The sequence below is a fragment of the Myotis lucifugus genome, unplaced genomic scaffold (genome assembly GCF_000147115.1).
Source record: "Myotis lucifugus unplaced genomic scaffold, Myoluc2.0 scaffold_169, whole genome shotgun sequence".
NCBI lineage: Eukaryota > Metazoa > Chordata > Mammalia > Chiroptera > Vespertilionidae > Myotis > Myotis lucifugus.
In genome coordinates this window covers 2,091,029-2,104,301 of record NW_005871217.1, presented here as the reverse complement: position 1 = coordinate 2,104,301, position 13,273 = coordinate 2,091,029, and the positions used below count along the sequence as shown (strand labels likewise).

General features: G+C 42.5%; 2 protein-coding genes and 1 pseudogene across 2 annotated transcripts in view; 1 reads left to right on the top strand and 2 right to left on the bottom strand.

Moving 5' to 3' along the window:
• LOC102442076 (zinc finger X-linked protein ZXDB-like) overlaps window positions 1-3,420 on the bottom strand; it is a 6,370-nt gene extending 2,950 nt beyond the window's left edge. The window contains 2 exon segments of the mRNA XM_014462084.2: window positions 1,811-1,865; window positions 3,383-3,420. Coding sequence (XP_014317570.1) covers window positions 1,811-1,865; window positions 3,383-3,420 — 93 coding nt within the window.
• A 1,107-nt stretch (window positions 3,421-4,527) lies between these two features.
• Window positions 4,528-4,759, top strand: LOC102427665 (annotated as a pseudogene).
• Window positions 4,760-8,355: 3,596 nt separating this feature from the next.
• Window positions 8,356-9,858, bottom strand: LOC102441757 (germ cell-less protein-like 1). Its single transcript, XM_014462083.1, has one exon. The coding sequence runs from the start codon at window positions 9,856-9,858 to the stop codon at window positions 8,356-8,358; it is 1,503 nt and encodes a 500-aa protein (XP_014317569.1).
• Between the last annotated feature and the right edge of the window lie 3,415 nt (window positions 9,859-13,273).

Here is a 13,273-nt window from a genome sequence, read left to right as displayed (position 1 = left end):
AGGGTTGGATGAGCCCCGCCTATTTTAATATCACAACACCCCCCCGGCCCCCCCGCGGGGGAAGCCCCGGCAAAGGGGCCATGGGGGGGCGCCTCCCACTCCCTATACATGGCCGCCCCCCACCACCAAATTATAGGGGGGCTTCCCCCCCACGCCGAAACGGTAAAAACCGTTAGGCAAAAAAAAAAAAGTTCGCGGGGGGAGGGAAAGCAGCCCCCCCCCGCCCCCCCCCCCCCCCCAAGGTGAAGGGCAGTGCCGGCTCCTGTGCCCACGGGGCCCGCAGTGCCCAGAGGTCGGTCTGCTGGATGCCGCTCAAGTCCCCCTCGCGGTGCGAACCGCCACAAACGCCCCCCCTCCCGGGGCTCAGCCGGGGCTCACTGCCTCTCACGTGTGAACCATCAGTGCCTGGATGGACGGATGGATGGCTGGATGGCTGGATGGCTGGCTGGCTGGATGGACGGCTGGCTGGATGGCTGGATGGATGGACGGATGGACGGATGGGTGGACGGATAGCTGGATGGCTGGACGGATGGATGGATGGATGGACGGATGGACGGATGGATGGATGGATGGGTAGATGACACAGTATTCCTCAGAGGACACAGTATGTGTCCGTCTTAATCTGCCATAGTGCTGGCAAGTCTGAAAGCGATGTCTTTTTTGTTTGTTTGCTTTCTGGACAACTTCTGTGTCCAGAACCGTCTTGACCAGGAAAATTTGGTACCTAATATATATTTTTAAATAAATCTTTAATGATATCAAAGAGGAGGGGAGGAGAGAGAGATAGAAATATCCATGATGAGAGAGAATCATCGATCGGCTGCCTCCTGCACACCCCACACTGGGGACCAAACCCACAACCCGGGCATGTGCCTGACGGGGAATCAAACCGTGACCTCTTCAGTCCTGGGTGGATGCTCAACCACTGAGTCACACTGGCCTGGCAGAGGTTCACAATTCAGATGGTTACTTTGGTCCAAAGAAAACCTTTTGCTTGGCAAAATGTTAATTATTTTAACATCAGTTATTTCATATATGCAGATGCAAGGGCCCTGCTTCAAAGCCCATTGGATTCATATAGTCACTGGTTTTTTTCTCTGTCAGTATTTCTCACACTCTCCAGACCCAAGCTGAGGACAGCTTTTTAGTTCCCTCCCTCTGGCTTCCTTTTGCCTCAGCCTATCATACACATGAACTTACCTTTCCTAGAAGAAGCACTTCCCCAAAGGTCTACTGTGGGCTGCTATGCAACAATGAAGTGGGATCTTGAAGTATGAAAGAGGTATTGGGAAACTGAAGAACTGTGGACTACGGGTGGAAGTAGCTCAGAGGCTGAGGCTCCACCTATGAACTAGGAGGTTATGGTTCAATTCCCAGTCAGGGCACATGCCAAGGTTGTAGGCTCCTTCTCCAGTAGGGGGAGTGCAGGAAGCAGCCAATCAATGATTCTCTCTCATCATTGATGTTTCAGTGTCTCTCCCTCTCCCTTCTCTGAAATCAATAAAACTATATTTTTGTAAAAAATGAACTGTGGCCCTAGCCAATTTGGCTCAGTAGATAGAGCATCGGCCTGGGGACTGAAGGTTCCCCTGTTCGATTCCAGTCAAGGGCACATGCCAGGGGTTGTGTGCTCCATCCCCAGTAGGAGGAGTGCAGGAGGCAGCCAATCAATGATTCTCATCATTGCCATTTCAATCCCTCTCCCTCCTCTGAAATTAATAAAAATATATTTTAAAAAAATTGTGGACAAGGATTGGGTGGAATATTTTGGTAATGGAACAGTCCAACCCAGTTAGCATACTTGACTCACCAAGTGGTATTTGCAATAAGTGCTCATCACTTTTTCATTTCCCAGCCACAGGTACCTAAGACAGAGTGTTCCTTAAATGTCAGAGTTCTGACAGATAACTGTGCCCCCAAGTGGTTCACATCAGAATCTGACAGGCTCCTGAACCATTAAAATGAGAAGTCAGACCTTGCTTGAGAGACACATTATTAAGAGGAAAGAAAAAAGTACATTTTGTAGCATATGAAGGAATAGTTGGAATATATGACCCAGGATGAAAAACAAAACAATGGCACCTTAAAATAAAGTGAATATATGGTGCCAGGTGGGTACTGGAAATATCAGGGGGGTACACTTTATAAAGTATATGATTGTCTAACTACTGCGCTGTACACCTGAAACTAATACAAAATAATATTGAATGTAATTTTAAAAAATAACAAAACAAATAGAAAAAAATAAGTCTTTAAGGTTTTGACTTACAGTATTATTCACTTTAAAGAAAAGCTAATTGGCTAATAAACTGTCAAAGAACTTTTAGGCCTTAATGCATTGTTTTGAGAGATCTTTCATTCCAAACATGTTTTTCTATTTCTTAAATTTAAAAGCCATATGTCTGCACTCATGAAGCCCTTACTACAATCAAAATAGTCACCATAACCATCAACTTCAAAGGTTTTTTTGTGCCCTAGCCAGTTTGGTTCAGTGGATAGAGCATTGGCCTGTGGACTTGGGTTCGATTCTGGTCATGACCGGGTTGCAGGCTCAATCCCCAATACAGGGTGTGCAGAAGGCAGCCAATCAATGATTATCTCTCATCATTGATATTTCTATCTCTCTCTTCCTCTTCCTTCCTCTCTGAAGTCAATAAAATTATATATTTTTTAAAAGTTTCTTTATTTTCCTATGTATTGCTTTCCTCTTTACCCATCCCCACCCCTATCTGTAGGCAACACTAATTTGCTTTCTCTCACTATAGATTAATTTGCATTTTGCTGAATCTTATTTAAATGGAAACATACACTGTATTCTATTTTTTGTCCTTTCTTTTAAATCCTCACCCAAGGAGTGAGGATATTTTCCCATTGATTTTTAGAAAGAGTGGAAGGGACAGGGGAGGAGGGAGAGAGAGAGAAAAAAAACATCTATGTGAGAGACACATCAATTGGTTGTCTCCCACACACACCCCAACCCCGGGGGTGGGGATAGAACCTGCAATCCAGACACCAGCCCCTGACTGGGAATCAAACCCGAGACCCTCAAACCAATGAGCCACACTGGCCAAGGCTTTTTTCCCCTCTTTTTTAGCACAGCATAATTATTTTGAGAAGTACTCATCCTGTTATTTTAAGCAATAATTCATTTCTTTCTGTTGTTCTGTATTTCATTGTTTCGTTATTTGGGTTGTTTTTAGTTTTTGACTCTTTACAAATAAAGCTGCTATGAATATTTATGTACAAGTCTTTGTGTGGACCTATGCTTTCATTTCTCTTAGATAAAAACTTAAGAACAGCAGTAGGGTGTGTTAACATTTTAAGAAACTGACAAAGTGTTTCCAAATATCCATAACCACATATACTCTGATTGCATACTTACAGAGCCTTGATATAGTCAATATTTTTATTTTGAGCCATTGTAATGCGTGTGTTGTGGTCTATCACTTTAATTTTAATTAACATGTCATTAATTACTAATAGTATTGAGCATCTTTTCAAGGGTTTAATTGCCATCCATTTATTTTATTTGGTGGAGTTTCTGTTAAGATATTTATCCATTATAATTATGTTGTTTACATCTTATTGATTTTCAAAAGTTCTTTACATATTTGAATTACAGGACTATTGGTGATTATATTTTGTACATATTTTCTCATTATGTGTCTTACCTTTCATTTTCCTAAAGTGTATTTTTATTTTTGTATTTTAAAAAAAATTTATTTTATTTTATTGATATCAGAGAGGAAGGGAGAGGGAGAGAGAGATAGAAACATCAATGATGATAGAGAATCATTGATCGACTGCCTCCTGCATGCCCCCTACTGGGGATGGAGTCCAAAACCCGGGCATGTGCCCTTGACCGGAATGGAACCCGGGATCCTTCAGTCAGCAGGCCAATGCTCTATTTACTGAGCCAAACCAAGCTAGGGCCTAAAGAACAAACTTTTTCAGTTTGGATTGAAGTCCAATTTATTGATTTTGTGTATTATACTCCATGTTTTTGATGGCTTATTTAAGAGATTTTTTTGTCAAATCCAATTTCACTTCGATTTTGTCCTGCCCTTTCTTCTAGAAATGTTACAGTGTTAGTTCTTACATTTAATTCCAATGTCCATTTCTAGTTCATTTTTGCATATGGTGTAAGGTAAGGCTTAATGGTCATTTCTTTTAACTTATGGGTATCCAATTGTTCCAGCACCAGTTCCTGATAACATTATCCTTCCTCCACTTAAATTAGTTTTGCACCTTGGTTGACAATCAATTGACTATATCCCTGTGGGTCTGTTTCTGGATTCTCTCTTCTGCTAAATTGATCTGTGTCCCTATACTTTGTGCCAATGCCACACTTTCTTGAATTCTGTAGCTTCATGTTAAGTCTTGCAACCTGGCAGTCAATGTAAGTACTAAAATGTCACTATTCATATTCAAACTAACTTTGAATATTCTAAGTCCTATGTACTAGTATTTCCATATAAATCTTAGAAATAGCTTGAGGGAGTGGCAGATTACCCAGTGCCCGGAAAAATGGAGCTCAAGGCCATGAGCAGATATACCACCCCCATGAACCCAGCTGTCTTCCCCCATCTGACCGTGGTGCTGTTGGCCATTGGCATGTTCTTCACCGCCTGGTTCTTTGTTTATGGGGTCATGTCCACCAAGTACACTCGGGACATCTACAAGGAGCTCCTCATCTCCTTGGTGGCCTGTTCTTCATGGGCTTTGGGTCCTCTTCCTGCTGCTCTGGGTTGGCATCTAGGTATGAGCTCCCATAGGCTCCAACCAGGTAGCTGCTGAATCCCTGCTTTTGTAAATTATTTTTTTTACTGTTGTGGGAGGTGTCCTGTCTGCTGCTCATGATAAAGGCAGATGTGTGACAAAAAGAAAAAATAAATAGCTTGAATTGTTGCCTTACCTATAGAGAAAGATAAAAATGGCATCTGATGTCTTATCAGAAAAAAAGTGTCTTAGTCCATTTGTTTTGCTGTAAGAATATACCACAGACTGGGTGGTTTAGAAACAACAAATATTTATCACAGCTCTGAAAACTGGAAGTTGGAGATCAGGATTCTACTAAGGTTGGGTGAGACTTAGGTTGTGCAGACTTCTTCTATCCACACAGAATGGAAGGAGCTAAGAAACTCTCTGGGGAGCTTTTTATAAAAACAAACAAAGCTAATACAATTCATGCAAGCTCCACCCTCATGACCTAATCACCTTTCAAGGCCTAGCCTACTATCATTACCTTGGTGGTTAGAATTTTTTTTAACAAATACTTTTAAAATTTCTTTATTATTTTTATTGATTTCACAGAGGAAGGGAGAAGTAGAGAGGGATAGAAACATCAGTGATGAAAGAGACTCATAGATCGGCTGCCTTCTGCATGCCCCTCACTGGGGATTGAGCCCACAACCTCAGCATGTGCCCTGACTGGGAATCGAACCGTGACTTCCTGGTTCATAGGTTGATATTAAACCACTGAGCCACACCTGCCTGCAATAGAATTTTAACATGAATTTTGGGGCATTTGAGGGGCGGTAAAATCTTTGAAAGCTGCACCAGTTAGTTGGACAGACTGGCCCTCTCTTCCTACATCAGGGACTATTTGGAAGACATGTCTTTAAAGAAATAATTTTGTTTGTCTTATTGGCTCTATTTTGAAATAAATGTCACCTTAAATACTCTGCAGACAAGCAGCACAAACTCTGGCAAAATAAAATGTAAGCCAAATATAAACACAAAGAGGAAAATGTGAAGATACTTCAAAATTATTCATATCTGGATATCCATAGGAATAACTGGTATCTATAGAAATACATTTTATTTTATTTATTTGTTTTTATTTAATCAATTGGGGTGACACTGGTTAACAAAATTATACAGGTTTCAGGTGCACAATTCTACAACACATCACCTGTACATTGTATTGTGTGTTCACCACCCCAGCCTGCTCTCTATGAGTCTGTTCCTATTTTGCTTGGTAATTCATTTTGTTCATTAGATTCCACATGAGTGAAATCATATGGTAATTGTTTTTCTCTGATTGGCTTATTTCACTTAGCATAATGCTCTCCAGGCCCATCCGTGCTGTCGCAAAGGGTAGAAATTTCTTTTTTTTTTTTTTACTGCCATGTAGTATTCCATTGTGTAAATGTACCACAGCTTGCTTATCTACTCATCTACTGATGGGCACTTGGGCTGCTTCTAGATTACAGTATCTATTTAACCACTTAAAAATTATTTCTTTGGTTTTTACAAGCAATAAAAACATTTATTTGCATGTATTTATTTATATGTAATCTATAATATTGTATCTAACATTATGTATTTACTAGAGGCCTGGTGCATGAAATTCGTGCATGGGAGGGGGGGTCCCCCAGCCCGGCCTGCACCCTCTCCAATCTGGGACCCCTTGGGGGATGTCCGACTGCCTCTCACAATCTGGGACCACTGGTTCCTAACTGCCTGCCTGCCTGCCTGCCTGATCACCCCTAACCACCTCTGTCTGCCTGCCTGATCGCCTCTAACTGCTCTCCTACTGGCCTGATTGCCCCTAACTGTGTCTGCCTCGCCCCACACCCGCGACCCAGGATTCCCTCCTCTAGCCAGTCGCAGGCACCTGGGACCTGGGCTTCCCTCCCTCTGGCTGGCAGCAGGAACCAAGGACCCGGGCTGGCTTTGCCCGGGCTGGCTGCAGCTACAGGGGACCATGAGCACGTGACTTCACCCGGGCCGCAGCTGCAGGTGCCTGGGATCATGGGACGGGCAGCTTGTCCCTTTCCCGGGCCGTAGGCGCAGGTGCAGCCGCTGGCTCCCAGGACTGTGGGGTGGGAGGCTTGTCCCTCTCCCCGGCCGCAGCCCCAGCCGCTGGCACCCAGGACCGCAGGGCATGCGTCTGTCCCTCTCTCGGGCCGTAGGCGCAGGTGCAGCCGCTGGCTCCCGGGACTGTGGGGTGGGAGGCTTGTCCCTCTCCCGGGCCGCAGCCTGGCTGGTCCCCATTCTTCTCTCATGAGCTCATTTGTGCCTGGCTGGTCCCCATTCCTCTCTCCCCAGTGTTGAGTGTCTGAGCTGTTACCGTGTGATGACATGAGGGCGTGATGTCCATTTGCATATTAGCTCTTTATTATATAGGACAGGGGGCCTCAAACTACAGCCCGCGGGCCACATGCAAATACAAATATTGTATTTGTTCCCGTTTTGTTTTTTTACTTCAAAATAAGATATGTGCAGTGTGCATAGGAATTTGTTCATAGTGTTTTTTTTTAACTATAGTCCGGCCCTCCAACGGTCTGAGGGACAGTGGCCCCCCGTTTAAAAAGTTTGAGGACCCCTGATATAGGATATGTGTTACTATATAATTATATATATTTTGTAATACATATTTTCTGATATATATTTATATAATATATGATAATATAATATGTAATATCTATATAATATGTAATTATGTACTATGTTCATATATTCTTTAATCCTTGTTCCACTCTTTAAGTGTGGAAAAAAATATATATAGTTTTTGCAGATAAACTGTCAGCGGTATGCATTCTCCAAACCCTAGAGTAAATGGGCCATGTGTTAAATTATTTGGAAAATAACACTAACTTATATAATATGTAATGTTATAAAACCTGAGATTGCCTGGCTATTTAAAACTGTACATTTTAGAGTACAAGAGAGTCCCTAATCTCAGGTTTTTAAAAAAATATACATATATTTTATTGCTTTTTTACAGAGAGGAAGGGAGAGAGATAAAGAGCTAGAAACATCGATGAGAGAGAAACATCGATCAGCTGCCTCCTGCACACCCCCCACTGGGGATGTGCCCACAACCAACGCACATGCCCTTGACCGGAATCGAACCCGGCACCCTTCAGTCCGCAGGCCGACGCTCTATCCACTGAGCCAAACCAGCCAGGGCCCTAATCTCAGGTTTTACCTGATGATTGACTCTCTCCTATAATATTGCCACAATAAAAACCACATTTGCACAACAATTTCAGCAAGGGAATGAATTCTATATTTTGTCTCAATATTAGTTAGGGTAAAACTTGTCTAATAAATTTATTTTTATTCTTTGGAAATGTAGGCTCGCATTTTCATTTAGAGCTTGTCTTGATGGTAAATAAGAGGCAAAAAATGACAGCATCAATGATTATTTGGTTTCACAGATACTTCCTTTGAAATAAACTTTTTATTCTTAAATCCATGGAAATAAAATGAAGCTAGTCATTCATGGTAGTTTCCACATTTGATTTTTGTTATATGTCATCTGTATTGTGTTTTACAGTAGGGCTATTGAAGGAAATAAAACATCAGAAAGTTCAAAATGCTAATATATCCTACTTGACAAGCTGATCAGTTTCCTAGATTTTCTAATGATGTAAACAGGAAGTTACAGAATATATATAAAGGGAAGCTCAGAGATTTGCTGTCTAAGTTCATTACCAGGTGTTCCTCATCGTTCTGGAAGGTAAGAGTCTTATAACCGGTTGTTTTGCTGAACCTTAAGTTTCCACTTGAATCGAAATATACCAAAGTTAATCTGAATGCAATATTTCTTAGAGATCGTAGACAAACTGGACCCGCACATGAATGAGGGAAGATGTTTTGCTTGAAAATTATATAATCGCTGGTGAAGATGACGTGCAAAGGAAAGCCGAAGTTGAAACCCGACCACTTCCAGGAGAATTTCCCCTTCTTGACAAGCATTTTCCCACATCTCATGCTGTATTCTTCAAGTTCTATTTCATTGGTGTATCGCGGCCCGATTTCCTGGCTTTGTCGTACTCTCAGCAAGGTAAACCACTGTTGCTTATAAGCTTGCGATAACCAATGTGAAGGTATTAGAGTATCGTGCTCAATAACTCTTGTGGAGGCCAGGTCACAGATGATATGCTGAAACCTCAAATTTTTAAACACCAATTGAAATGGTATGCCTCGTCTGGTTTCAAGGAAGGCCATGCTGGCAACACGTCCTCTGTGCCTGGAAAACCATTTGTTTGCATGGCTTAAAAGCTTTTTTACGGATCCTTTCCAAGCCGGGTTAAGACGAAGGAACATCCACTCTTTAAGTGTGGTGTACACATCTATTTCCTTTTGTATTACTAGTAAGTTAGCTGAAGAAATGAGCAGATTCATGAGCTCTATACTGAGTGCTTTGTAAAGTTCAACATTTGGATGCGTCATCAGATTGTGGAGAAGCCAGTTAAAGCATTTTGTCTTCAGAGACTCTAACTCATAGGCTTCTGCTGTTGCATAGTAGCCGCAGACGGTTTTCACGTTAACTGCCTCCTTCATGGTCTCCTCACACTCTTCAATTAAGTCCTCTACTTGAAGCAGGCATGCCGTTGCCAAAATTCTTGGAATTTGAAGGGACTCCGTTAAGTCATATTCACCCCCGTACAAGGAACCTAGCACGAAGTTCAGGGACGCGACGTCAATATTGTGGTCCTTAATCTCTAGGTCGATAATATCTTTGTCAGAGTCATCGCAAGAATTTTTAAACAGAGTAGCAAAGTAGCCTGACTGACATAAATACATTTTGTGTAGACACCACACTCTCCCCAGAGCGCGGATTTTAATGTCACTGGTTTCCCCGTTTAGAAATAAAGTACGGTAAGCATAATCAGATGTGACCTTCATTTTTTTACTTCGGCTTGTAGTGGCTTCTTGCTGGAGATTGTCTTCCGGGTCTAGAGGGTTGGGGCTGTTCTCAGCCTCTGGGTCCGGAGAGGGTCTGCTCCGCTTCCGTTTTCGACCTGAGGATACATCTCCGGGGCCTACCTGGGCTTCTGGCTGATGCGGATCAGTTGTGCCTAATTTACCGCCCCTCAGGAGGTGACTGCTCAAGGACCCCATAGAGGAAGACTATCAGATTCCCTAGGGGAGCTGTTTCAGACCTCCTTGCCATGGCATTCCTGAGTCCTGTCACCTCAGCTTATGCCCAAGTCTCACGGAAACCCTGAGAGATGGTTCCAAACGTCACAGAGGAGGTCAGGCATTCGTTACTGTCTGCCCCGCCCCCAGCGGCCCCGCCCAACCCTGTGGCCCCATCCACTCCGATGGCCCCGCCCAACCCCTGTGGCCCTGTCCCCTGCCTCCGAATCTTCCTTTGAACCTAGTCCCTCCCAAGGGCCCCATTCTCCAGGTTTTCCATGAGAATGTTTCTCTATAAGGGAAATGACCGAACCAAAGGCTTTTTGATCAGAGAGAGATCGTAAGGCATTCACACATTCTCAATGCCAGTGTGTGGGAAAATTCAATGTGAGCAGTCCTAAATACGATCATTTACCTACAACTTGTAGCGATTTGAAAAGGTGAACAGCCTGGCCGGCGTGGCTCAGTGGTTGAGCATTGACCTATGAACCAGGAGGTCACGGGTCAATTCCTGGTCAGGGCACTTTTCCGGGTTGCAGGCTCAATCCCCAGTGTGGGGTTTGCAGGCCGCAGCTAATCAATGATTCTCTCTCATTATTGATGTTTCTATCTCTCTCTCCCTCTCTCTTCCTCTCTAAAATCAATAAAAAATATTTTTAAAAACATTTTTTAAAAAATGTATTTTATTAATTTTTTACAGAGGAAGGGAGCGAGATAGTTAGAAACATCGATGAGAGAGAAACATCGATCAGCTGCCTCCTGCACACTCCCCACTGGGGATGTGCCCGCAACCCAGGTACATGCCCTTGACCGGAATCGAACCCGGGATCCTTGAGTCCGCAGGCCCACGCTCTATCCACTGAGCCAAACCGGTTTCGGCTAAAAACATTTTTTAAATGAACAGCGTGGTACCTCATTATTTTATTTGCTTTTGATTACTGGAGGGGAGAAGAGATTTTTAAAAATTTCCAGTAAGGTACATCTTCATATTCTTTGCTGATTTCTAAAAGGTTTACATATATTTTTGCCTCATGGATTGCTAAGTCCTTCTTTTAACAATTTTTCATTTACCATTTAATTTTTATGGAGTTCTTTTCTGTACAGATATTTTCATTCTTTTTTTAAAAATATATTTTTGTTTGTTTAAAAAATATGTTTATTGATTTCAGAGAGGAAGGGAGAGTTAGAAACATCAATGATGAGAGAATCATTAATTGGCTGCCTCCTGCACGCCCCCTACTGGGGATCAAGTCTGGATATGTGTCCTTGATCGGAATCAAACCCCGGACCCTTCGGTCTGGTCTGCAGGCTGATGCTCTATCCACTGAGCTAAATCAGCTAGGGCAACATTTCCATTCTTAAGAGGCCAAATCAGATTTTCCAAATATGGGTTTTTGCATCTTTGCTTATAGAAAGCCTTGCCTTTTCTGATATTAGATAAATATTGTTCTATATTTCCTTGCTGAACTTTCATGGTATTATGTAATCATTTTAAACATCTAAATATTAAAGTTTAAAGCATTTTGATATTCTTATACTTTGAAGTGACAGAAGCAATATACAAAAGAATATGTACTTTATAAAACAAATTTTTACAAACAGAAAAATACACATAAATGTGTATGCATGCACAGAGATACTGCAAGTAATAGACAAGATCACACCATACGTGCCCGATCGGCATGTCTCAGTGGTTGAGCTTTGAACCAGGAAGTCATGGTTTGATTCCCCGTCAGGGCACATGCCCAGGTTTCAGGCTCGATTCCCAGTGTGGGGCATGCAGGAGTCAGCCGATCAATGATTCTGTTATCATTGATGTTTCTAACTCTCTGTCTCTTCCCTTCCCTTCCACTCTAAAAAAAAAAAAAAAAAAAAAAAAAAAAAGGTGGCAGAGCAGGGAGCCAGAGATCTGGGCCCTTCATACCATCCCTGATGCAATTATAACCAACTTGCCTGAAACTCACCCTACCACTGAAATGCCTGTTCTATAAGTTAGCTTGAATCAAGGTTTTCTTTTGTTTAAAGCTAAAAGCATCTTAACTGATACAATAAACCTTGTAGATTTTTCTGAAGGAGGCAGAAAAATCTGGATCATAGGATAGACACTCTGCCACTTCCAAGCTGTGTCATCTCAGACAAAATATTAATCCTCTCTGTGCCTCCGTTTCCTCATATGTAAAGTGAGAACAATACCTGTACTTCACAGAGTTGCTCTGGAAAGCTTTAAATAAAATAATGTATCAAGCTCTTTATTACTATCATAAAGGTATCTTGGAGACAGAAAACAACATAAAGTCAGTTAGATATCTGTATGCTCTCCTATTTCCAAGTTTTTACCCTGATACCATGTCTCTCCCATGCAGCAACCCCCCTCACCTGCTCTCAGCTCCTCCCTTCATAAGCATAAGGATATCCTTTTACATAATTACAGTGCAAGCATAAATTCAGAAATTTCCACATGGACACATTATCTGATAGAAAGCCCATATTCATATTCTGCCGTTTGTCCTAATGTCCTTTGTTTCACCTTTTTTCCCCCCAATCCAAGATCACACATTGCATTGAGTTATCATGTGTTTTTATCTACCTTTCATCTGGAACAGTTTCTCAGCCTTTCCTTGATCTAATTCATTAACTTGTTTTAAAGAATATGGGCCCTTTATTTTGTAAAGTGTCAATTTTTTTTTTACTGCTTTCAGAGAGAGGAAGGCAGAGGGGGAGAGAGAGATAGAAACATCAATGATGAAAGAGAATCACTGATGGGCTGCCGGCTGCAGGCCCACCACTGGGGATTGAGCCCACAATCCAGGCATGTGCCCCGACCAGGAATTGAACAGCCACCTCCTAGTTCATAGGTCAACGCTCAACCACTGAGCCACACTGGCTTGGGCAAGTGTCCACAAATTTGGTTTTATCTGACCCCCCCTCCCTCCCTTCCTACCTCCCTTCATATCTTCCTCTTTTGTTGTTGTTTCTTTGTTTACAAAACCAAAAGGGAATTTATTGAAAGGAGATGAGAGCTCACAGAACTACAGGCAAAGTTGGAGTAGAGAAAAACCATCAGGGCAGTCCTGGTGGAGGAAATGAATGGGCTCCCCATGGAGCTCTGTGGAGGACATGACAGCTTCTCTGTTTTTCTCTGGTGACTTTGAGGAATGCAGTGGGCAGTGGGACTGGCTTTCTGGCCATGCAACTGTGCTTTGAAGACCGCCCTGCTTGGTTCAATGCTCTGCTGTTGCCATTTTGAAATTCTTAATAATTGTAGACCCTGCATTTTCATTTTATTAAGAGTTTAGTTTGTTTTAGAGCAATTTTAGGTTCACAGCAAAACCGAAGGGAAGGTGCAGAGATTTCCCATGTATGTCCTGTCCCCACATACAGAACTTCCCCCCAAGTG

Coding starts and splice junctions, on each gene's coding strand:
- LOC102441757 (XM_014462083.1), bottom strand. CDS start 9,858: ATGGGGTCCTTGAGCAGTCACCTCCTGAGGGGCGGTAAATTAGGCACA.